The sequence below is a fragment of the Esox lucius genome, chromosome 9 (genome assembly GCF_011004845.1).
Source record: "Esox lucius isolate fEsoLuc1 chromosome 9, fEsoLuc1.pri, whole genome shotgun sequence".
Lineage (NCBI taxonomy): Eukaryota > Metazoa > Chordata > Actinopteri > Esociformes > Esocidae > Esox > Esox lucius.
This window is the reverse complement of record NC_047577.1, coordinates 6,533,596-6,556,828: the sequence shown is the minus strand read 5'-3', so window position 1 is coordinate 6,556,828 and position 23,233 is coordinate 6,533,596. Positions and strand designations below refer to the sequence as shown.

The 23,233-nt window shown below is 40.5% G+C and overlaps 2 protein-coding genes across 8 annotated transcripts; one reads left to right on the top strand and one right to left on the bottom strand.

Moving 5' to 3' along the window:
• Positions 1-1,609: 1,609 nt before the first annotated feature.
• On the bottom strand, positions 1,610-10,768 carry LOC105031551 (lipopolysaccharide-induced tumor necrosis factor-alpha factor homolog). 4 transcript variants are annotated; one of them, XM_029122568.2, is made up of 9 exons: positions 10,673-10,764; positions 8,591-8,648; positions 7,495-7,542; positions 6,658-6,702; positions 5,483-5,527; positions 4,056-4,100; positions 2,984-3,028; positions 2,305-2,449; positions 1,610-2,177 (listed from the first exon to the last, which is right to left on the bottom strand). In XM_029122568.2, the coding sequence occupies exons 2-9, from the start codon at positions 8,631-8,633 to the stop codon at positions 2,072-2,074; spliced, it is 522 nt and encodes a 173-aa protein (XP_028978401.2). In that variant the 5' UTR covers positions 8,634-8,648; positions 10,673-10,764; the 3' UTR covers positions 1,610-2,071. The 4 variants fall into 4 exon arrangements, with proteins under 4 accessions (XP_028978401.2, XP_028978403.2, XP_028978402.2 ...); XM_029122570.2 differs by having other exon boundaries at positions 8,605-8,648; positions 10,673-10,722; XM_029122569.2 differs by lacking the exon at positions 5,483-5,527 and having other exon boundaries at positions 10,673-10,767.
• LOC105031552 (protein transport protein SEC31) lies at positions 10,738-22,935 on the top strand. Of its 4 annotated transcripts, XM_020049780.3 has the most exons (11): positions 10,738-10,812; positions 12,330-12,410; positions 14,428-14,502; positions 15,344-15,418; positions 15,842-15,883; positions 17,767-17,841; positions 18,779-18,916; positions 19,688-19,729; positions 20,192-20,212; positions 20,371-20,457; positions 20,761-22,935. In XM_020049780.3, exons 3-11 carry the CDS (start codon positions 14,442-14,444, stop codon positions 20,859-20,861), a joined length of 642 nt encoding a protein of 213 aa, XP_019905339.2. In that variant the 5' UTR covers positions 10,738-10,812; positions 12,330-12,410; positions 14,428-14,441; the 3' UTR covers positions 20,862-22,935. The 4 variants fall into 4 exon arrangements, with proteins under 4 accessions (XP_019905339.2, XP_034150069.1, XP_010904342.2 ...); XM_034294178.1 differs by lacking the exon at positions 10,738-10,812 and having other exon boundaries at positions 12,274-12,410; XM_010906040.5 differs by lacking the exons at positions 10,738-10,812; positions 17,767-17,841 and having other exon boundaries at positions 12,274-12,410.
• Positions 22,936-23,233: the final 298 nt, after the last annotated feature.

Sequence of the window (23,233 nt, the reverse complement as noted above, 5' to 3'; positions counted from 1 at the left end):
TGTGTCTTAGTCTTTGTGTGAGTGTGTAAGTCTGTGTGTGGGCTTGTGTGACACTGGGCGTTTATGTGCGTTCATGTGTTTTCCTAAAAAACGACAATAGCCAGTATCATTCCAGAACTGAAAGTTATTGATAATGTTAATAATACAGAAATCTCAACTTGGAAACACGAAGACTACACATTTAATACATTCATAGTTGGTAAAGACCTGGTTCAGTGGTTAATTCACAGTTGGTAAATACCTGGTTCAGTGGTTAATTCATAGTTGGTAAAGACCTGGTTCAGTGGTTAATTCACAGTTGGTAAAGACCTGGTTCAGTGGTTAATTCATAATTGGTAAAGACCTGGTTCAGTGGTTAATTCACAGTTGGTAAAGCCCTGGTTCAGTGGTTAATTCATAGTTGGTAAAGACCTGGTTCAGTGGTTAATTCACAGTTGGTAAAGACCTGGTTCAGTGGTTAATTCATAGTTGGTAAAGACCTGGTTCAGTGGTTAATTCATAGTTGGTAAAGACCTGGTTCAGTGGTTAATTCATAGTTGGTAAAGACCTGGTTCAGTGGTTAATTCATAGTTGGTAAAGACCTGGTTCAGTGGTTAATTCATAGTTAATTAAGACCAGGGGCCATATTCACAAAACCTTTTTTCTCTGGTGCTGACTAGTCAGTATATCAGTCATGGTTTCATGTTTAATCATTGACACTTAGCCTACATTTTTATTTGAATATCTTTATTTCAACCTGACACATCATTCTACAGTATTGTTATGACGAAATCACTGACAGAGCCCCCTCTCCTTTCAGCCAATCACTGACAGAGCCCCCTCCCCTTTCAGCTAATCACTGACAGAGCCCCCTCCCCTTTCAGCCAATCACTGACAGAGTCCCCTCCCCTTTCAGCCAATCACTGTGGGCATAGTAAGTAGGCTTCCCCGTTCCTTATTAAAAGTTGGTCTTAACAGCTTTGTGAATAGGTTTTAAGAGGAAACGCTTAGCTAGGAACTTTTAGTGTTGTTTAGGAGTCCTCCTAGTGGTGAGATAACTTGTTTTGTGAATACGGCCCCTGATGTTTTGTGAATACGGCCCCTGATGTTTTATGAATACAGCCTCTGATGTTTTGTGAATACGGCCCCTGATGTTTTGTGAATACGGCCCCTGATGTTTTGTGAATACGAATACGGCTCCTGATGTTTTGTGAATACGGCCCCTGAAGTTTTATGAATACGGCCCCTGATGTTTTATGAATACGGCCCCTGATGTTTTGTGAATACGGCCCCTGATGTTTTGTAAATACGAATACGGTCCCTGATGTTTTGTGAATATGGCACCTGATGTTTTGTGAATACGGCCCCTGATGTTTTATGAATACAGCCCCTGATGTTTTATGAATACGGCCCCTGATGTTTTATGAATACGGCCCCTGATGTTTTGTGAATACGGCTCCTGATGTTGGAACTGGCCATCAAGATCCAGAGTTGAGTTTGAGGGGTCTCACAAGTTGCAGCCCTGACCCTGCTCATCTGAAATTATCGGTCCCGGGCTCAATAATTTCGTTCAGGTGTGCTAGCTCAGGAATATGTCTTAAACGTGGAATGACTGTGGGAGGACCCCTGGTCTGGTCAATATCATTTAATATGTTTATTGTTAATTACATTATTAAAAATCCTTTAAGGCTGAGAAAGCAAACAAAAGAGCTACAGACTTTTACTATGCAGTTGCAAAGTACAATACATTCTATTTAGCACATATAACTACTATTGAACTACTATAGAACTACTATATACCTACTATAATCATTATATAAATCCATTGAATTTAGAATTAAAAACAATTATATGTTTAAAAATAAACTAGAAGCAGCCATTGCATACATTTGAAAACAACTGTTAATCATAACTAATTTAAATGTTTGTGACTGTACAGTCTTTACCATTTTACAGGACCTTTACATTTTAGAAATTCAGCAGGCACACTTGTCCACATGAGTGTGTGTGACATTGAGGTTGGAGTCCCCATGGCTTAAATTATGAAGCCATCTTTGGACGTACCACCTTGTGGCAGTGGTCTGGTCCAGGCTCACATGCGTTTGTGAACATGCGTCATTCTGTTGCAGTTGGGGCAGTGGTGTTCCACGTCCTCACATTCTTTACAACAAAACGGGATCAGACAGAACGGCCAGATCCTACAGCATGCGGGGAGGGGGGGAGGGGGACGGGGGGAGGGGGACAGGATGGGGACGAGGGGTCAGTGGGTGTGTATATATTTCTGTATGCAAATGTGTGTTTGTGGGCGTGTCTCCATGAACTCACATGCAGACTCCGAGCGTTATGATGATGGTCCAAGTGAGAGTGCCGTAGACATATGTTGTCTCGGTTACAATGTCAGTCTGACAGTACGGGCACCTCATCCGGCCTGGCATTGCCTTCGGCCTCCCCATCACATTCGTTGGCATTGCTGTGGGAGGTCAATGCCAGTTAGAACCAAAAATTACCGGACGGAACTGGACAGAACAGGACAAAATCGATCGGAAGCTGGTTGATGATTAGGCAGGCCCGTTAGTACGCGGGAAAGATTGGAAACTGGTGTGTCTGGGTATGAGTGGAACGTCCCATCAGACAGATGTCCTTGTTATCTCTTTAACCACATTTACACTAATGAAGAGAGAAACCTTTTTAGATGGTCAAAAACACATTTAAATAACGTCTTATAGGTGCCAAGGGACTAGATCAAGATATGAACCAGACATTATCAGGATCATTACCTGTCTCTGCTGAATTAAGGGTCAAAGGTGAAAAACCACCAACTTGACCACACCATATCCCTGGGAGTTTCCCACGCCCTGTGTTTGCCTAGATCAGGGAATCCTGTACTGTTTATCTTAGAGACCGTGAACAACTACAGACCGTGAACAACAACAGTTGGGCACTTCTGGTGTGTCTGTGTTGTGTGTGTGTTGTTTGGGTGTGTGTGTGTGTGTGTGTGTCTCACCGGGATTGGCATACTGTACTGGTTGAGCATTCACAAGCTGAGGTGCTGCAAAAAGAGAGGAGGATACTGGTTAAAACCTGACAGAAATCAATAGGACAATATTAAACTGGATATAATCAAAAATAACTTGAAATTGCCTGACAACCGCATACAACAGCACAGAATTGCATAGAACTGAACAAAACCTAATTAAACCGTACATTCGTATAGAACCGTACGTAATTGGAATAAAACCTAATTAAACCGTACATTCGGATAGAACCGTATGTAATTGGAATAAAACCTAATCAAAACCGCACATTCGTATAGAACCAAATGTAATTGGAATAAAACCTAATTAAACCGTACATTCGTATAGAACCGTACGTAATTGGAATAAAACCTAATTAAACCGTACATTTGGATAGAACCGTACGTAATTGGAATAAAACCTAATTAAACCATACCTTCGTATAGAACCGTATGTAATTGGAATTAAACCTAATTAAACCGTACATTCGTATAGAACCGTATGTAATTGGAATAAAACCTAATTAAACCTTACATTTGGATAGAACCGTATGTAATTGGAATAAAACCTAATTAAACCGTACATTCGGATAGAACTGTACGTAATTGGAATAACACCTAATTAAACCGTATATTCGGATAGAACCATATGTAATTGGAAACTGGTGTGTCTGGGTATGAGTGGAACGTCCCATCAGACAGATGTCCTTGTTATCTCTTTAACCACATTTACACTAATGAAGAGAGAAACCTTTTTAGATGGTCAAAAACACATTTAAATAACGTCTTATAGGTGCCAAGGGACTAGATCAAGATATGAACCAGACATTATCAGGATCATTACCTGTCTCTGCTGAATTAAGGGTCAAAGGTGAAAAACCACCAACTTGACCACACCATATCCCTGGGAGTTTCCCACGCCCTGTGTTTGCCTAGATCAGGGAATCCTGTACTGTTTATCTTAGAGACCGTGAACAACTACAGACCGTGAACAACAACAGTTGGGCACTTCTGGTGTGTCTGTGTTGTGTGTGTGTTGTTTGGGTGTGTGTGTGTGTCTCACCGGGATTGGCATACTGTACTGGTTGAGCAACCACAAGCTGAGGTGCTGCAAAAAGAGAGGAGGATACTGGTTAAAACCTGACAGAAATCAATAGGACAATATTAAACTGGATATAACCAAAAATAACTTGAAATTGCCCGACAACCGCATACAACAGCACAGAATTGCATAGAACTGAACAAAACCTAATTAAACCGTACATTCGTATAGAACCCTACGTAATTGGAACAAAACCTAATTAAACCGTACATTCGTATAGAACCGTACGTAATTGGAATAAAACCTAATTAAACCGTACATTCGTATAGAACCGTACGTAATTGGAATAAAACCTAATTAAACCGTACATTCATATAGAACCATATGTAATTGGAATAAAACCTAATTAAACCGTACATTCGTATAGAACCGTATGTAATTGGAATAAAACCTAATTAAACCGTACATTCGTATAGAACCGTATGTAATTGGAATAAAACCTAATTAAACCGTACATTTGGATAGAACCGTATGTAGTTGGAATAAAACCTCATCAAAACCGCACATTCGTATAGAACCATATGTAATTGGAATAAAACCTAATTAAACCGTACATTCGTATAGAACCGTGCGTAATTGGAATAAAACCTAATTAAACCGTACATTTGGATAGAACCGTACGTAATTGGAATAAAACCTAATTAAACCGTACATTCGTATAGAACCGTATGTAATTGGAATAAAACCTAATTAAACCGTACATTCGTATAGAACCGTATGTAATTGGAATAAAACCTAATTAAACCGTACATTCGTATAGAACCGTATGTAATTGGAATTAAACCTAATTAAACCGTACATTCGTATAGAACTGTATGTAATTGGAATAAAACCTAATTAAACCGTATATTCGGATAGAACCGTATGTAATTGGAATAACACCTAATTAAATCGTACATTTGGATAGAACCGTACGTAATTGGAATAAAACCTAATTAAACCGTACATTCGGATAGAATCGTATGTAATTGGAAACTGGTGTGTCTGGGTATGAGTGGAACGTCCCATCAGACAGATGTCCTTGTTATCTCTTTAACCACATTTACACTAATGAAGAGAGAAACCTTTTTAGATGGTCAAAAACACATTTAAATAACGTCTTATAGGTGCCAAGGGACTAGATCAAGATATGAACCAGACATTATCAGGATCATTACCTGTCTCTGCTGAATTAAGGGTCAAAGGTGAAAAACCACCAACTTGACCACACCATATCCCAGGGAGTTTCCCACGCCCTGTGTTTGCCTAGATCAGGGAATCCTGTACTGTTTATCTTAGAGACCGTGAACAACTACAGACCGTGAACAACAACAGTTGGGCACTTCTGGTGTGTCTGTGTTGTGTGTGTGTTGTTTGGGTGTGTGTGTGTGTGTGTGTGTGTGTCTCACCGGGATTGGCATACTGAACTGGTTGAGCAACCACAAGCTGAGGTGCTGCAAAAAGAGAGGAGGATACTGGTTAAAACCTGACAGAAATCAATAGGACAATATTAAACTGGATATAACCAAAAATAACTTGAAATTGCCCAACAACCGCATACAACAGCACAGAATTGCATAGAACTGAACAAAACCTAATTAAACCGTACATTCGTATAGAACCGTACGTAATTGGAACAAAACCTAATTAAACCGTACATTCGTATAGAACCGTATGTAATTGGAATAAAACCTAATTAAACCGTACATTCGTATAGAACCGTATGTAATTGGAATAAAACCTAATTAAACCGTACATTCGTATAGAACCGTATGTAATTGGAATAAAACCTAATTAAACCGTACATTCCTATAGAACCGTATGTAATTGGAATAAAACCTAATTAAACCGTACATTTGGATAGAACCGTACGTAATTGGAATAAAACCTAATTAAACCATACCTTCGTATAGAACCGTATGTAATTGGAATAAAACCTAATTAAACCGTACATTCGTATAGAACCGTATGTAATTGGAATAAAACCTAATTAAACCGTACATTCGGAAAGAACCGTATGTAATTGGAATAAAACCTAATTAAACCGTACATTCGGATAGAACCGTATGTAATTGGAATAACACCTAATTAAACCGTACATTTGGATAGAACCGTACGTAATTGGAATGAAACCTAATTAAACCGTACATTCGGATAGAACCGTATGTAATTGGAAACTGGTGTGTCTGGGTATGAGTGGAACGTCCCATCAGACAGATGTCCTTGTTATCTCTTTAACCACATTTACACTAATGAAGAGAGAAACCTTTTTAGATGGTCAAAAACACATTTAAATAACGTCTTATAGGTGCCAAGGGACTAGATCAAGATATGAACCAAACATTATCAGGATCATTACCTGTCTCTGCTGAATTAAGGGTCAAAGGTGAAAAAACACCAACTTGACCACACCATATCCCAGGGAGTTTCCCACGCCCTGTGTTTGCCTAGATCAGGGAATCCTGTACTGTTTATCTTAGAGACCATGAACAACTACAGACCGTGAACAACAACAGTTGGGCATTTCTGGTGTGTCTGTGTTGTGTGTGTGTTGTTTGGGTGTGTGTGTGTGTGTGTGTCTCACCGGGATTGGCATACTGTACTGGTTGAGCAACCACAAGCTGAGGTGCTGCAAAAAGAGAGGAGGATACTGGTTAAAACCTGACAGAAATCAATAGGACAATATTAAACTGGATATAACCAAAAATAACTTGAAATTGCCTGACAACCGCATACAACAGCACAGAATTGCATAGAACTGAACAAAACCTAATTAAACCGTACATTCGTATAGAACCGTACGTAATTGGAACAAAACCTAATTAAACCGTACATTCGTATAGAACCGTACGTCATTGGAATAAAACCTAATTAAACCGTACATTCGTATAGAACCATATGTAATTGGAATAAAATCTAATTAAACCGTACATTCGTATAGAACCATATGTAATTGGAATAAAACCTAATTAAACCGTACATTCCTATAGAACCGTATGTAATTGGAATAAAACCTAATTAAACCGTACATTCCTATAGAACCGTATGTAATTGGAATAAAACCTAATTAAACTGTACATTCCTATAGAACCGTATGTAATTGAAATAAAACCTAATTAAACCGTACATTCCTATAGAAGCGTATGTAATTGGATATAATCCCCACCTGGGTTACTAAGTAAGCAGGAAGACAGGTTAGAACCAGTTATACTGTATGTAGATCTGACAAGATGGTGGCGCTGATTAGGGCACGCAACTTTGAAGAATTTTTTGGTAAATTATTACATTGTATATTCAACCATGCACAGTAATCTCACACGATCAGGACATACTGCCAATGAACCTGTCCTTTGATACTGTGACTAACACATTGAGGAAACGATCCAGGCATTTGGGAGTTTCAGGTGTGTGTGTTACTCACCGGAAGGGGCATTTGCAAATTGTACAGGTTGAACAGCCATGTTATTTCCTGTTCAAGAGAGAAGAATACCAGTTAGAGCCGGACGGAATTGTCCATACAGAATTCTGTCCAAATTCTGTCCATACAGAATTCTGTCCAAATTCTGTCCATACAGAATTTGATAGTTAAGACCAGATGAGACCAGATATATTATGAGAGAACCGTACAGAACTGGATATAATCACCACCGGGTTAATCTAGGAGGCATGGAAGACTGTTCAGACTGACAAGACGACGATGGTATTTAGGTTGAGCGTCTTGCAGGGACCTATGGAAGTTCTCTAGTTTTTTGCAATTTTTCTGTAAATTAGATAAAACCGCCTGGAGCGGTAAAAGTCTGGATAGATCAGGACAGAATAGGAAAAGGATTGGATAAAACCACGTAGACCTAATGGATCTGCTGTGGTTTCTTGTTAGTTGTATATTTCACCCCCAGTTACATTCGGGTAGTAGCACCCTGACAACATCATATCCCATTAGGTCTGATGCCAAGATCTTCTGATGCCATTAAGGACATCCAGACAAGAACTTGTACTTGGACCAATGCACCTTGGTTTTGCATTTGGTTAATTGTGGATGAAAAATTTAAGAACCGATTAAGGTTGCCTCTATGTGACAGTTCATTTGTCTTCAGGTTGTGTGTGTGTGTGATTTTTAAAGGCTGTTTAATACAATTTTGAGGAATGTGTTTTTTTGGGGGGGGGTCAAACTATCATAAATCTCAAATATTTAAAAACATTTAAAATAGTCCAAAAGGTGTTATTTCCCTTGCTGTAATCTAATGGTGACAGAAAGCCTGGGGTTCGGGTGTGAATCCCTTGCTGTAATCTAATGGTGACAGAAAGCGTGGTGTTTGGGTGTGAATCCCTTGCAGGAATCTAATGGTGACAGAAAGCGTGGTGTTCGGGTGTGAATCCCTTTCAGTAATCTAACAGAGTTTGGGTGTGAATCCCTTGCAGTAATCTAACAGAGTTTGGGTGTGAATCCCTTGCAGTAATCTAACAGAGTTTGGGTGTGAATCCCTTGTAGTAATCTAACGGTGTGAATCTCGTCTCACCACCCGGGTAGTACATTTGTTGGTTCTGCATTTGCACCTGCATCCTGGTGGAGAGGATCTAGAAGGGACATAGAGAGACACAGAGAGACATAGAGAGACACAGAGAGACATAGAGAGACATAGAGAGACTTTAATACAGTGACTAAAGGGAGAGATAAAGAGAAATGAGAGAATTCTGGCCTATATTATGATTGACAGCCATTGGCCGATTGGCGACATGTTACTCTCCCACAAACATCTGTTCGTCATGCTAAGTAACAATTATTATAATCCTCTATAAACAGCATTTGGTTTCAAATGTCAGGTGTATAGTGTCATACACTAGTTATTAACTGTCCTCAAATATAGCAGCCTCAGCACCACAGACACTGAAATATCAAGTCCGATACCAAGTCCAATACCAAGTCCCATTCCAAATCCGATCCCAAGTCCCATTCCAAGTCCGATCCCAAGTCCCATTCCAAGTCCGATCCCAAGTCCCATTCCAAGTCCGATCCCAAGTCCCATTCCAAGTCCGTTCCCAAGTCCGATCCCAAGTCCAATTCCAAGTCCCATTCCAAGTCCAATCCCAAGTCTTACTTTCATTGTTGATAGTTATGTGTATCCTACCGTGGAAGATTTTGTTTTGTCTAAATAGAAAATCAAGCTCATTTATCATTTTTACAATAAAATGTCTTGCAGAACCTTCTTTATTTTTACTTAGCATATTTATGTTGGCCTGGTAATGTAATTTATTTTGGGATCCACCCATGTCAATGACATTGGTTTTGGGATCCACCACTCTAAATGTAATTCATTTTGTGATCAACCCCTGTTAGTATAATTTAATTAATGATGCGCGACTGGAGGAAACATTTAATACATTTTCTTTCTCCTCGCCACCTCTTCTGGATTACCTTTCATGATGCCAGAGGATGAAAGAGAGAGGATGGAGAAGGTGAGGAGATTTGTTTTAGAAAACCACTGAGACTCTTTCCTTTTAAAGGCATTTATGTGAAGGGACCAATCAGAATCAACACATCGGTTACTCGAACCAATCAATACCGGCTGGTGTGAGGTCCCCTTGTAATTTAAATTAGCAATTTAAAATAATGCTACTAATCTAGTCAAAATGCATACACAACCACATTGCAGATTTGTTTTTATTAGATTATGGGACAGGATTTTTGTAAATGTGCCCTGCTACAATTTATGGATTAACCAGAAATGTAACATACCTGTTTACTAGTAGCAAAGCCTAACCCTGAAAGAGGACTGTGAACTACAGCAAATTGACACTGAAATAACCAAGTTTCTATCTACAGTACATGTCTGAACCAGAGTGTGACGTATTTTAGCCTATTTTTTGAGTAACCACATTGCATACCATTTGTTGGTATAACAGCATGGTTTGTTACTCCAGTTTGCTTTAATTCATAAATGTTTGTAGTTTTGTAAATATTTAGATGATGTGGCTTGACACATGGCAGAGCTCCACTTTCCGTTCTTCATTTATAATTATTAGTCACTCATTTTTTAATAGTCATGGGATTCAATATTTTATTTTGACACTTGTTTGCCAGTTGGTAAATATTCGTAGATCTACCAATTTAGGATTAGCTAATATTTAAGCAGTTACTGATCGTCATTACTCATAAGTGTTTATAGATCCACCACTTTAAATTGAGAATACTTTATAGGTCAGTTATAGGTTTTCATAAATCCTAACTGGTTGTCCATATTGCCACGGTTATAACTCACTTCTAAATGTTCATATGTCTCCCACATTAAATGATACAATATTTAAGCAGTTATAAATGTTCAAAACTCATTAGCGTTCACAATATTACCATTTTATAGAACAGTGTATTTGTTGAAGATTAGCATATTGTCGCATAATTATATACATTATTTGCAATACTTATAAAACGCGTTCCCTAGCACCCACAATGTACACGGCTATGTGTGAAAGATTTATATATTATGAATAAAAAAAACATTAAAGTTTGTTCTGAGGTGATTTCTTTGTTCTTCCTATATGTGATCCTCCAGAGATCCACTGTGACACCTCTCCTCCCAATTCACCAGGCTCCAGATCCTTACCTTTCAGGGGTCCTGCAGAAGATGTGGTCCTGTGGAGCAAATGAGCTGATAGTCTGTTCAGAGAGGCCGAGAGAAACCAAAGAACAGAAAGGGACCGAGTTGGAGACTGATGGGATATGATGACCTTGTGCTGTTGACAGGTGAAATTACACAAAGTCAACCCATCCCAGGAATGTTGTCATAACATAGTGAGGCATAGACAATCAGGTTCAGTGGGTTGTGTATTTTCCACTGGAGGGCTTGGGTACATTTTGTAGTGTCACTGTTACACAAAATACACAAAATATTACAGTAGAGTCTGTGAAATAAAAAGTCCCGTGACCTCAGATTAAATACACTTGTGTTTTTAAGGCTCCAGGATATTGCAGAAAGCACATCCAAACTACCCAACCATATAGGCAGAGGAGCTTTCAAAACGAGTCTGGGACAGACTTCTGGAAATGCACCAGTCAGGTTTAGACTAAACAAAAAACATTGTTAACTTTGACATGCTTTTTACATACACTGAGCAATAGAAGTTACATACAATATAGCACAACCAAAGATGCCTAGAACTGGCTGTCCACAAAAAAAAAAGATCAAAGTAGTAGAGTTCCACGAACAATACGTCACACTGAAGAAGACTATCTGCAGAATGTACTGATTCTCCATGTGGTCTATGTTAAATGTAGATGTTATTGCAAGATCTGCTTGAAAATGTCAGTTCAATTGATTACATGCTTATGGGAGAAATCCTGATTGTATATTGTGACTCGTGGTAAATGAAAACTCTACATCACCCAGCATGAGGACAGTACAGCCCCTACACGTTTACCTAAATTCTAGTTAAGGTAGTTCAATTCCAATGTATGTAAGGCCAGAAGAAAGAGAGAGGAGTTTTACCATCATTTATAAATATCAATCAATCAATCAAATGTATTTATAAAGCCCTTTTTACAACAGCAGTTGTCACAAAGTGCTTTACAGAGACACGCGGCCTTAAACCCCAAGGGGCAAACAACAGTAGTGTTGGATTTCAATGACTATGACTTGCCTTGTGGATATAAGCCTACCTCAGTTTTTTGTTTATGCCTAAATGACACCAATTCTACTTCCCAGAAATTGTTAACAGTCGATTGTGCTGATATTTCACGTCATGTCGATTTGAAAACAGTTTTAGAAAATATAATTTACAATTTTCAAATATTACCACGTAATATTACCACATGAGACACCTGGGGCACAAGGTGGCGCCAAACGCCAACACTATCTTGGGAGAACAAGTATTTGATACACTGCCGATTTTGCCGGCTTTCATAGAATGTGACTTTCTAGATATTTGTTTTAGATTCCGTCTCTCACAGTTGAAGTGTACCTATGATAAAAATGACAGACCTCTACATGCTTTGTAAGTGGGAAAACCTGCAAAATCGGCAGTGTATTAAATACTTTTTCTCCCCACTGTATATCACTGCAAACTGTGCGATAGCCCTTGGGGGCTGAATTCTTCTATTGTACTTTGCTGTCTGTCCGCCACTGGTTGCTCCTTATCACAACAGATCACGTGTTACTACAACAGTTTCACACTGTGGTATTTCACCTAACAAAAATATCTCTTTCTATCTCAAGACTCTTTCTCTTTCATGTTTCAGTCTTGCTCTCTGTCTGTGTTTTTCAGTTTCTCTCCTTCTCTCAAGGGAGTAGCAGCTCTTTAACTCCACAATAGAGGCCCTGACCACACCACCAGGACCCCAGACAGGTAAGGAGCTGGGGCAAGGTGGAGGGTGGCTGGAGGTGTTGCAGTGGAGCTTTGGAGGATAGAGTCCTCATGTTCATGTTGTGTTTTCTGCATTAGTCTGGAAGACAATGGAAGAAAAACTGAAGTGCAATGTTATTGTCACGTCCAATCTAATTTAACTATTCAAAAAATTTGAAAATATGTGCATTCACTACTGGACGTTGCTCTGGATAAGGGCATCTACTTAATTGTTTGAATGGAAATTGTATGGAAGTTATTTTTCCCCTCTTTCCATTCAGCCAATGACCACCGACCAGTAATTGAAAATTAATCAGCCCAAATCTGAAACAAAAAAGTGATTAGTGTGTGCCATATAATTTGGTAACTCTTAATATAAAGAGTTATTTCACAGAATAATGTCTGTAAGTATATTTGGCAAAGCCATCAGGGTATTAAACCAGGGCCAAGACAAGTCATGAAAACCTTTCCTCTGTCTGGTTGCTGTCATTTGCGATTGTATTGTAATACTCTGCCTTGCTCTACTGGAATGGTTTGTCTGAGATATGAAGATAGTGTAGTTCACACATTCATCTTACAACATCAGGCATATCTACTAGATGGCAGAATGTCACATCTCTGGTTTGTCCATAACTTGTAGCAAGGCACATTCTTTTTTCTGTACGTCACGTAGTTGCCCAGAAAACTATTTCCAGTGGGGTTGTGATGCAATTCGAGGAATCTTTGGATTTACTCATTTACGGACCAAACGCTCTTATCCAGTTGGATTAATTTCAACTGGATGTACATGATGACCAGCATTTTTCCAAATAAATGTGTTTTAGCCAAGTCATGCCCAAAGGGTCAAGTCATGCCCAAAGGGTCAAGTCATGCCCAAAGGGTCAAGTCATGCCCAAAGGGCCAAGTCATGCCCAAAGGGTTCGGAGAGCTTAGTTTTTAGGGAACCGCACATGAAATTCACAAGGGATGTTACATTACTCATGCTTTGTAACATGTAACAACAACTAACATGCTCCAATGTTATTAGCCAAAAGATATGCCTAAAGAAAAAAAAAGAGTTGTAGTCAGGGCCGGCTCCAGGCATACGCAACACAAAGGGCCGTCTACGGCCCTGACCGCTAGGGGGTCTCTGACTGATAGGGAGCCCCCCGACCAATAGAAGAGAGAGGGGGGCCCCAAATAAAATGTTGCTCAGGGCCCCCAAATGGCTAGGGCCGACACTGTTTGGATTGAGCTACTATCAAACAGGTATGTCAAGTTTACGTGACGTGGGAGAAATTCCAGGAATCCTGTCACACGATCGACTGAGAAAAAACACGCATCTGCAGTATCCCGCGTCGTGTACTCGACTTGGGAGTTTGGTCACATGACGCAAACCCCTTGTGTCCGTCGGACAACAAACCAAACCCTTAGATGTTGAGAGGAAATTAACGGCCGGGGATTACTGCTAATCTGCTGAGGGACAGAGCTACAAATTACCCTGCATTACAGCTAAATAACCATCGTTCTTTCCGGGGTCAGTCAGTTTTCATCCACTTGAGTATGGCCAGTTTCTTCTCATCTTGGATATAAATGGACCACTTAATCAGCGCCCTTTTCTGAAAGGTGCCAGAGAATAGCGGGAAGAGAGAAAGCCGGCGTTCGAGAGGTGCTGCTTTCTGTTCGAGCAAAAAAAACAAACTAACATGACAACTACCGATGTGAAACATGAATGCCTAAAGCAAAGCAGAAGTGAAGAGAATGTGTGCTGCACACGTGACGCGCCTGGAAGGAAGGACGGGAAGCCCGAAGCTTTTCCACGTGTCTTTTGTGGCTCATTCACCTATAAGTGACGGGTCACTAGTCTCGCCCCGAGCCAGAACACCGACCACTCATTTTTAAACCTGTGTCTCTTTCTCTCTGTTCTGTCTGATTCTAACAAGTCTTCCTTGCTCACCGTCTACCGCTACCTAGGTGGTCATTCCATGTTTTGGAAAAGATATGTCACGATGGCCATTGATTATGTGTGTATTGTCTTTAGCTCCATATACCAACATGAACCAGACACCTCCCATGTATGATGTGGTCATGGAACACCCTGAAGACACGGGTAACGGTCAGTCAGACACACACTCACACTTCCACACACACACACACACACACTTCCACACACACACACACACTTCCACACACATCCACACTTGAAATTCTCAATGTTGTGTTCACAATCAGGGATTCAAAAATGCACTCACACACCGAAGCAAAACTTCATTGTTGTGAGGACCAGTTTTGAATAGGTGTTTGTCATAATGGTAACAAATGTTTTATTCATTCATCAGTTTCCCAATCCAGCATGAACTCATCAAATCCTCAGTACAGCCCAGACATGGGACAACAGACAAACAATCTGGACTGTGTGTTACAGACACACACACACACACACACACATACACAAATATTTAAAATCTTTTTTTGGTCCTCAAATGCATGAATGCAGGCACACACTAGACAAAGACGGTAAATAACTGTTTCAATTGATTTCTTGTCTACATTTCCCCAAAGCCAAAACCAAGGTGATGTTACAAACACACAAGATTTGGCCTCCATTTCCTGATGTGACCACTAGGCCCGCTATAGCAGGGAGTCCTCTAATCAAATAATGTTTAGGGCCCCGAAAGGCAAGAGCCGTGGCCACACCTGACTGTAGCAAACTCTCTGACAAGGATGGTCAGGGTACTGGTTTCTGAAACCTGTATCTCTTTCTCTCTGTTCTGTCCGGTTCTAACAAATCTTTCCTGCTCTCCTTCTACAGTTACCTAGATGGTCATTCTATCTTGTTCTGTCTGTTTCTCTCTGTTTTTTTTTGTTTGTTTCTGGTACAAGGTTACTGTTAAATTATGATCTCTGAAAAGATATGTCACGATGGCCATAGATTCATTACGTATGTATTTTTTCAGATCCCAAACCCAACATGAACGAGTCATCTCCCCTGTATGAAGAGGTCATGGAACAATCTGGAAACACAGGAAACAGTGAGTCAGACATCCACACACATCCACACACACATACACACATTAAATTCTTGATTTGTGTTCAAAACTGCACTAACACACACACACAGACACACACACACACTGAAGAAAAACTTCACTGCTTTGAGGATTCTTTTTGAATAGGTGTTTGTCATAATGGCTTATTAATGGCTAGATTTTTTATTCATTCAGTTTCCCAATCCAGCATGAACTCATCAAATCCCCAGTACAGCCCAGACATGGGACAACAGGCAAACAGTCACACGGACTGTGTTTCACACACCCACACACATATACATAAACATTTAAAATATATTTTGTCCTCAGTTGCATGAACGCAGGCACACACTAAATAAAGATGGTACTTAACTGTTGCATTGCAAAACCTCAATTACTTGAATTCAATTTGTTTCTCGTCCACAGTTCCCCAAAGTCAAAACCAAGGTGGTGTTACAAACGCACAAGGTATGGCCCGAATATCCTATTGCAGCAACACCTGACCGTAGCAACCTCTCTGACAGGATGTGAGTTGGTCAGGGTACTAGTTTCTTGTCCCGTATCTCTGTGGAGGTGTGAGATATTGATTGAGCAACAAACAAAACCTTTCTGGGTTTTTTTTTAATCTGGTTTTGTACTGATATATCCAGCTCTGTCTGTTTTTAATAAGGTTCTGTCCAGGTCCAGACCAGGTCAAGCTGGTTCCTACCAGTTCTGTCTGGTTCCAACACGTCTTTCCCCTGCTAACCCTCCACAGGTGGTGATTTCATCCTGTTTGCTTTGGTTTAACTCATCCAGTGTATGTTGACATTTTGATTGTGGGCATTGAGTCCTGATCCATATTTTTTGTAATTCTTTAACAGCGTATTTCATTGCTCAGCTCCCGGTCCTGCATGAACCAATCCCATTCTCAGTGTGACACCAACATGGATGTGCACGTGGCACATCTGACGCACATGCACACGCTCACACACACACACACACACACACACACACATGTTCACTTAGCTATTTAAGTGGGGTCACCAAAGTTTACTGTCCTTACAAATCCTACTTTTGCTAATGCTAACCCTGAATTTAATCTTAACCTCAAAAACATAACATTTTATGTTTTGTAAATCCTAAACCTACACCTAACTCGTAATGCCTAACTCAAATTCCAACTATAAACTTAAACTAGCGATGAAATCTAAACATTACCCTTACCAAAAATGCCTAAACCTAAAAGTATCCCCAATTCTAACACTATGCCTCACTGGATATTTTCCCTAAACATAACCACAGGGCTGTGTATAACATTATCCTAAGTGAGGACCCAACAAAAGTCCCCCCATGGTTTTATTTTTCAGGTTTATGTGAACTAGAAGATTATGTAGTCTACCTAATCCATCCAGTTTGATGGTTTTTTACAGGTTCTTTCCAGATCTTTCCAGTTCTGTTCTTTGTTACTTTGTTCCATCTTGATCTATCCATTCCACAGCAGTTCTACCTGGTTCTATTCTGTTGCATAGCATTTGGATGAAAGCTGCCTGCTTTCAACCAGTTCAGTCTGGTTTCATCCAGTCTTCCCCGGTATCCATAAAGTAACCATGTTGGGGATTCTATCCAGTTCAATCTGGTTTCATCCAGTCTTCCTAGGTATCCCTCCATAAAGTAACCATGGTGGGGATTATATCCAGTTCAGTCTGGTTTCATCCAGTCTTCCCAGGTCTCCCTTCATAAAGTAACCATGGTGGGGATTCTATCCAGTTCAGTCTGGTTTCATCCAGTCTTCCCAGGTCTCCCTCCATAAAGTAACCATGGTGGGGATTCTATCCAGTTCAGTCTGGTTTCATCCAGTCTTCCCAGGTATCCCTCCATAAAGTAACAATGATAGGGATTATATCTAGTTCAGTCTGGTTTCATCCAGTCTTCCCAGGTATCCCTCCATAAAGTAACCATGGTGGGGATTCTATCCAATTCTTTCTGTTTTATCCAAATGTATCTAGCTCATCCACTTTTTTTGTAAGTAAATATTAGTGCTTTGTTTAGGAGTTTGGAAAATGTGTATCGCCCTAGCCACAAGTTTTGTAATACTTTAAACATTTACTTCTCAACCAAGCATGAATCCACCTCCCCAGCATGGCACTGTAATTCTTACCAGGTTTTATTAAGATCAATGCTAAATTTCATTCAGTTGTAGCCTGCCCTACCTTGCTTCAACGTGATCCGTTTGGTTCTAATCTGTCCTACCCCTTCCCTGTTCTCCCTCCACATTTGAACCGGGGTCGTGATATTTATCAAGTTGGTCAATATTGTTTTGAGTTTTGAAAAGGTGCGACAGTTCTTTAAAAATGTATTCAATTCACCAGCGTCTCAGTTCACCGTGAGCCCGAACGTTCGTCAGGATGGCACGGGCGTGGCACAACCAGCTATCTTCTGCAACAGTACGTTTTGAAAACATACTGTCCAGTCCGTCGTTCTTGTCTTTCTATACTAAGTGGGACCTGAAGCCCGACCCTGACCATGTTCCCTGTTCCCTGCACTAACATCAATAACCTAACTTTTATGCCTAAACATAACCAAGCCCTAACATTTAACCCTAACTAGAAATGCCTAAACCAAAATAAGTTTTAAACACAATGGCTAATTGTGTGCCCGAAGAGTTTCCCTACACCTAAACCCTGTGCAGAGAATAATTTTCCCTACAGGGGACCTACATAAAAACCTTCTGGTGAGGGTTTTTATAATATATTTATAATATACGTATAATCCCATGACCAGGATATAATCCTACATCATAAGGTATACAGGACAAATGAGTGAAATTAAGAAATGAGGATCTCACGGCGTCTTAATAAACGGACTCAGAAGGTCAAGTGGCGCGTATGCGTAACCACACGCCCAAACAGACACTAGGAATAAAACGTGTTTTAAACACCACACAGTCTTCTGCTCATGACCCGTGACGTTGTGCAGCGATGTTCTTGCTCCCGGTCAGCTTCGGTTGTCAATTCACGGGTTCCTTCAGAAATTTAGAAGGGAACAGGGTGACAGTTACTTCCCACAGGTCACCAGTTGTCCGGTACCAGTTGTACTCATTTCAGAGCACACTTGGTGTAGGTTCGCAAAAACTATCTAGTTCTATCCAGTATTATTTAGGTCAGCCTGGTTCTGACCAGTCCAGTCCTACTCTAACAAGTCTTTCCTAGTCTCCTTCTACTGTAACCATGGTGTTGATTCTATCCAGTTTGGCCTGTTTCTATTCATCTGTTAAACAGTTTTATCCGGTTTGGTGAAAGTCAAATGTTTCTGTTTTGATTATTTTATAAAGATGTGTCAGGATTGCCATGTGGATGATTTATTCAATTCTGTATTCATCAGCTCCATATCCCAACATGATCAAGTTACCCCCGCTGTCACCCCCGCTGTCACCTCCCCTGTCACCTCCCCTGTCACCTCCCCTGTCACCTCCCCTGTCACCTCTCCAAGGCGTGGCACAACCTGCAACCATGTTTAACGGTGAGTCAGACATACTCGCACACACTTCATGAACTTTGAGGCCACAAATCATTATAAACACAAAAAGGATCCACACAAGCACTCACACAGAACACAGTTGTATACTGCTATACATGTGGGGACCAGAAAACAACAAATAACCTAACCTTAATCTGAACCCTAACCCTAATCTAAACCCTAAACTAAATTTTAACCTTAACGTACAATAACCTTAATCTGAACCTTAACCTTAATCTGAACCTTAACTTAAATCTTAACCCTAATCTTAACCAAATCATAATATTAACTTTAACCTAACCATAATGTTAACCCTAACCTTAACCTTACCTTAATCTTAACACTAACCTTAACCTAACCTTAATCTCCACACTAATATAACCTTAATCTGAACACTAACCTTAATCTTAACACTAATTTAACTTTAAGCCTAACATTTATCTTAATCTTAACCTAAATTTAATCCAAACCTAAACATAACCTAACCTTAATCTTAACCTTCAACATAATCCTAAACTTAACCTCAACAACCTAACATTCTGGCCATAATTTATCTTTGTCCTAATGTCTAACCCTCACCCCAATAAGGACTGTTCTTACGGTTGATTTACTATCCATGTGAGGGCTGTAGGTCCTAACTCATTTTCAAACCACACACACACACACATACACACTATGGTAAACCCCTAACTGTCAACACAGAAAATTATAATGTTCCTTAATTCTTTAATTTGTCATCCTGAGTTTAATTTGTTCCTTATTTGTAACCGACAGTTCCCCCAGTGGCAAACCAAGGTGGAGTTATAAATACACAAGGTATGGGCTGAATTCCCTGAGGTTAGAAACACATGACCGTAGCCACCTCTTAGTCAGGATGTTAGTTTCTAATCCCTTATCTCTGTGTTGATGTGTGAAATATTTGAACAAAAACATTTATTTATCAATCAAGTTATTTTATGAAGCCCTTTTTAAATCAGCAGTTGCCTTTACAGACACCCACCCTGAAACCCCAAATGTTGAATTTTGTTTTAAGGGGACATGTTAGGTTTCTCCATCATGTTATGTCAATTTTGCCTGATGAAATAATAAAGATTTTGTCAAACCTCTCTCTCTCTCTCTCTCACACACACACACACACACACATACACACACAGACAGACAGACACACACACACATATTATGGTAAACCCCTAACTGTCAACACAGAAAATAATAATCTTCCTTAATTCCTTAATATGTCATCCTGAGTTTAATTTGTTCCTTTTTTGTCACCCACAGTTCCCCCAGTGGCAAACCAAGGTGGAGTTATAAATACACAAATACACCCAGCCTGAAACCCCAAATGTTGTATTTTGTTTTAGGGGCACATCAGGTTTCTCCATCATGTTTTATTCGATTTGCCTGACAAAATAATACAAAATGTGTTGGACTTACCTCAGTACCGTCTCCCCCTGCAGGACGTCGGGTGGGGGCATCTCCACCTTGCCTGATGACATGTTCTATGTGTCGGGTACAGTGCTCAGGAAATCCCTCATATTGGCTGTGTGAGTTAACACTGGCAAGCGTGCACGTTAAATACATATTAAAATTAGAGGATGGCGTAATTTGTAATTCTGTTTGTGAACAGTTGCATTTTGTAAGATGCAGACGGAAACTATTTAGAATTTTTATTAAGTGCCTATCATCAGTCCTGATAGGAATGTAGTGTTGTTTTGGGAAATTGAATAATCCTGTATTTAGTTTTACGTTTACATTAGCCCTTAGACAAATACTGGGGGATAAACACACGCTAAATATTGTTGAATCCACCCACTGATCTCTCTGACCCCATGTCCCTCTCTCATTAGGTGATTGCTATATTTTTTCATGCCGATCCATGTTGACGTTTGTAAAGAACACATCTTTTCCACCTTGGGAAGATCCACTCAACATCCACAAGCAAGTGTGAACAGCCCCAAACCGGACTCAAGTTATCGTGATTCACATCTACAAACCAGTCAAACCCATCCCACAATGGGATTCTTACTCATTTATTTTTTTAACCATTCATTTTTATTTATGTATGACCAGTTTTCGCCAGATAACCTGACTGGGAACAAGTTCTCATTTACTCATACGACCTAGGACACCGATGAGGTTTATTTGCCTTGCTCAGGTGAGGCACGGCAAATATTTCACCTCGCTGTTTTTGGGGATTTGATCTAGCAACATTTTCTATCACTGGTCAGATGCTCTAACCATATGAATCCACCCCACCACCCCATTAGTCAACAGCTCTTCACAGAGGTCTTCAGATTCAAACATGTGCATGCAGCTGCCCTCTGGGGAAATGAATAGAAAGTCGCTGCGTCCCCAGCATAGGAAGAAGCCTTCACTTACAAACGGGCACTACATCTGGGTTCCCCCGTGTGGCGCAGCGGTGCCATTGTGAAACAGCGGTTCTAAGTCCGACTCACGGATTAGCCCTGGGGTCTCGTAGAGGGCGGTGCAATTTGCCAGCATTGTCCCGTTTTATAGGATTGTTTATGGCACATGGTTGCCTTGCCTCGTCGCGCACTAGCAATTCCTCGAGCGCCCGCAAGCTGATTTGAGTTTGGGATTCCGGGCTAGACTTCCGTGTTGAGCGATTTACTTCTGGGAGTAATGGGAGATGCTAGGAGTCCGCTGGGCAGATGCAGTGCTTTAAATGGGCGCGATGGCAGCCAATCACAGTTTCGTACCCATGGGAGAGAACGCTAAGCTCCATCACTGCCGCTGGGAGGTGCTGTAATGAACCAGGGCCTAAATCACAAATTGGGAATAAAGGCAGGCTAAAGGCAAAAAATTAATACAAAAATGTTTAGTCCCTGAACGTGACCTTGGCTTGCTCTTGTGTAGATGTCATAAGAATCCATTCAACCAAACGTCAGCTTTGTCTGCTACTCCGCGGTTCCAATATTTGGACAATTATCATGCTGAAGGACAATCAGAGTTGGGTTTATTTTGCTCAAGGCCCCATGATAATCCCACGTTGCACTGTTTTCATACAGTACAAGTCACGTGACATTCGTGTCATTGCTCTTACTGTTCATTCATTGGCCAGACGGGGGTCACATGTAGATCGGTTGCGTTCTGTGTCTCGCGTGTCATCAGATGCCAGTCCTGTGGCCCCTCCCCCAAGGCGTCTCATTATGGTCACGTGATCAAGCTTAGCCACCCGGCTGCCGTATTTATGGTGACGAGCCCCTCCTCGGTCCGCGGTCCATAACACACTGGGCGAATGAGTGCCACATGTGAATAGACGTTTAAATCACTTCAAGTCTGGTGACCCGATCGATGACACCCAAGTGTGAGTTAGAGGTGTCATGTCGTGGAAGAAAGGTTTTATTCCCAACGTCTGCTCCTCAAAATAGAGATCTGTTCAAGTGGAGTACGACCCGGTGAAATGTCATCATAGACTATTCAGTAGAAGATTTGCTGAAGCTCGAACTTCGGGAAAACGCTACAGAAGCCTCCACCAGTCTATAGACATACAAGACTGTGTAAAAATAGAGAAAAGTCTGAGCCACTGCCACTCTCCCCAGCAAGGGCACGTTGTATAACAGTCAGGGAGGTGACAAAGGACCCAACAGGTAGCACCTACCTGTAGGCCTCACTGGTACTATCTAACATCTGTGTCAATGCATCCACAAGGGAGGAATGGTCTAAAATACCTCCTGTGGGTGAACTGTCTGATCAGCGACTACAGGCTAATGGCTGCCTAAGGAGGTTCCACTAGTTACTAAACATCAAGCCTCACATACTTTTCCCAGCCTGTCCTGTTCCTTGTTCACAACACACACTGTGTTAAATGAAGTGAAGGTTCACACGTTTCTTTGTTAAATCCCACTGTGTAAATCAGTTGTTGCGACTCATTTAAGGAACCATGCATGCAAGTATGCAGGTAATACAAGTGTTAGAAGTTCTGCTGTAACCCAACTTTGTTAGTGTGAAAAGTAAAACACTGCACAGATTCTAAACTTAATAAAAAAGACTTCTGCTTATCTGTTCTTCAGGACTCCTCTTTGTGTTTTGTGTGACGTTTTCCTACCAGCACTGATTTGGTTGTCTGTTAAACTTCAGTAAAGACAAACAGATTCACATTGAAATGTAACCTATGACAGTTTTCCCCCCACATCGAGACGTTAGCTGAATTTCAACAACACCACATGCAAACCAACTCTCCTACAATGTTCCCTGTTGTGGTTGACAATAGTAATTCCACTATTACAGCTCCAAAATCCTTGACTAATGTCTAATATTGACATATATGAAATATCGACATATCCTAGACTGTAATGT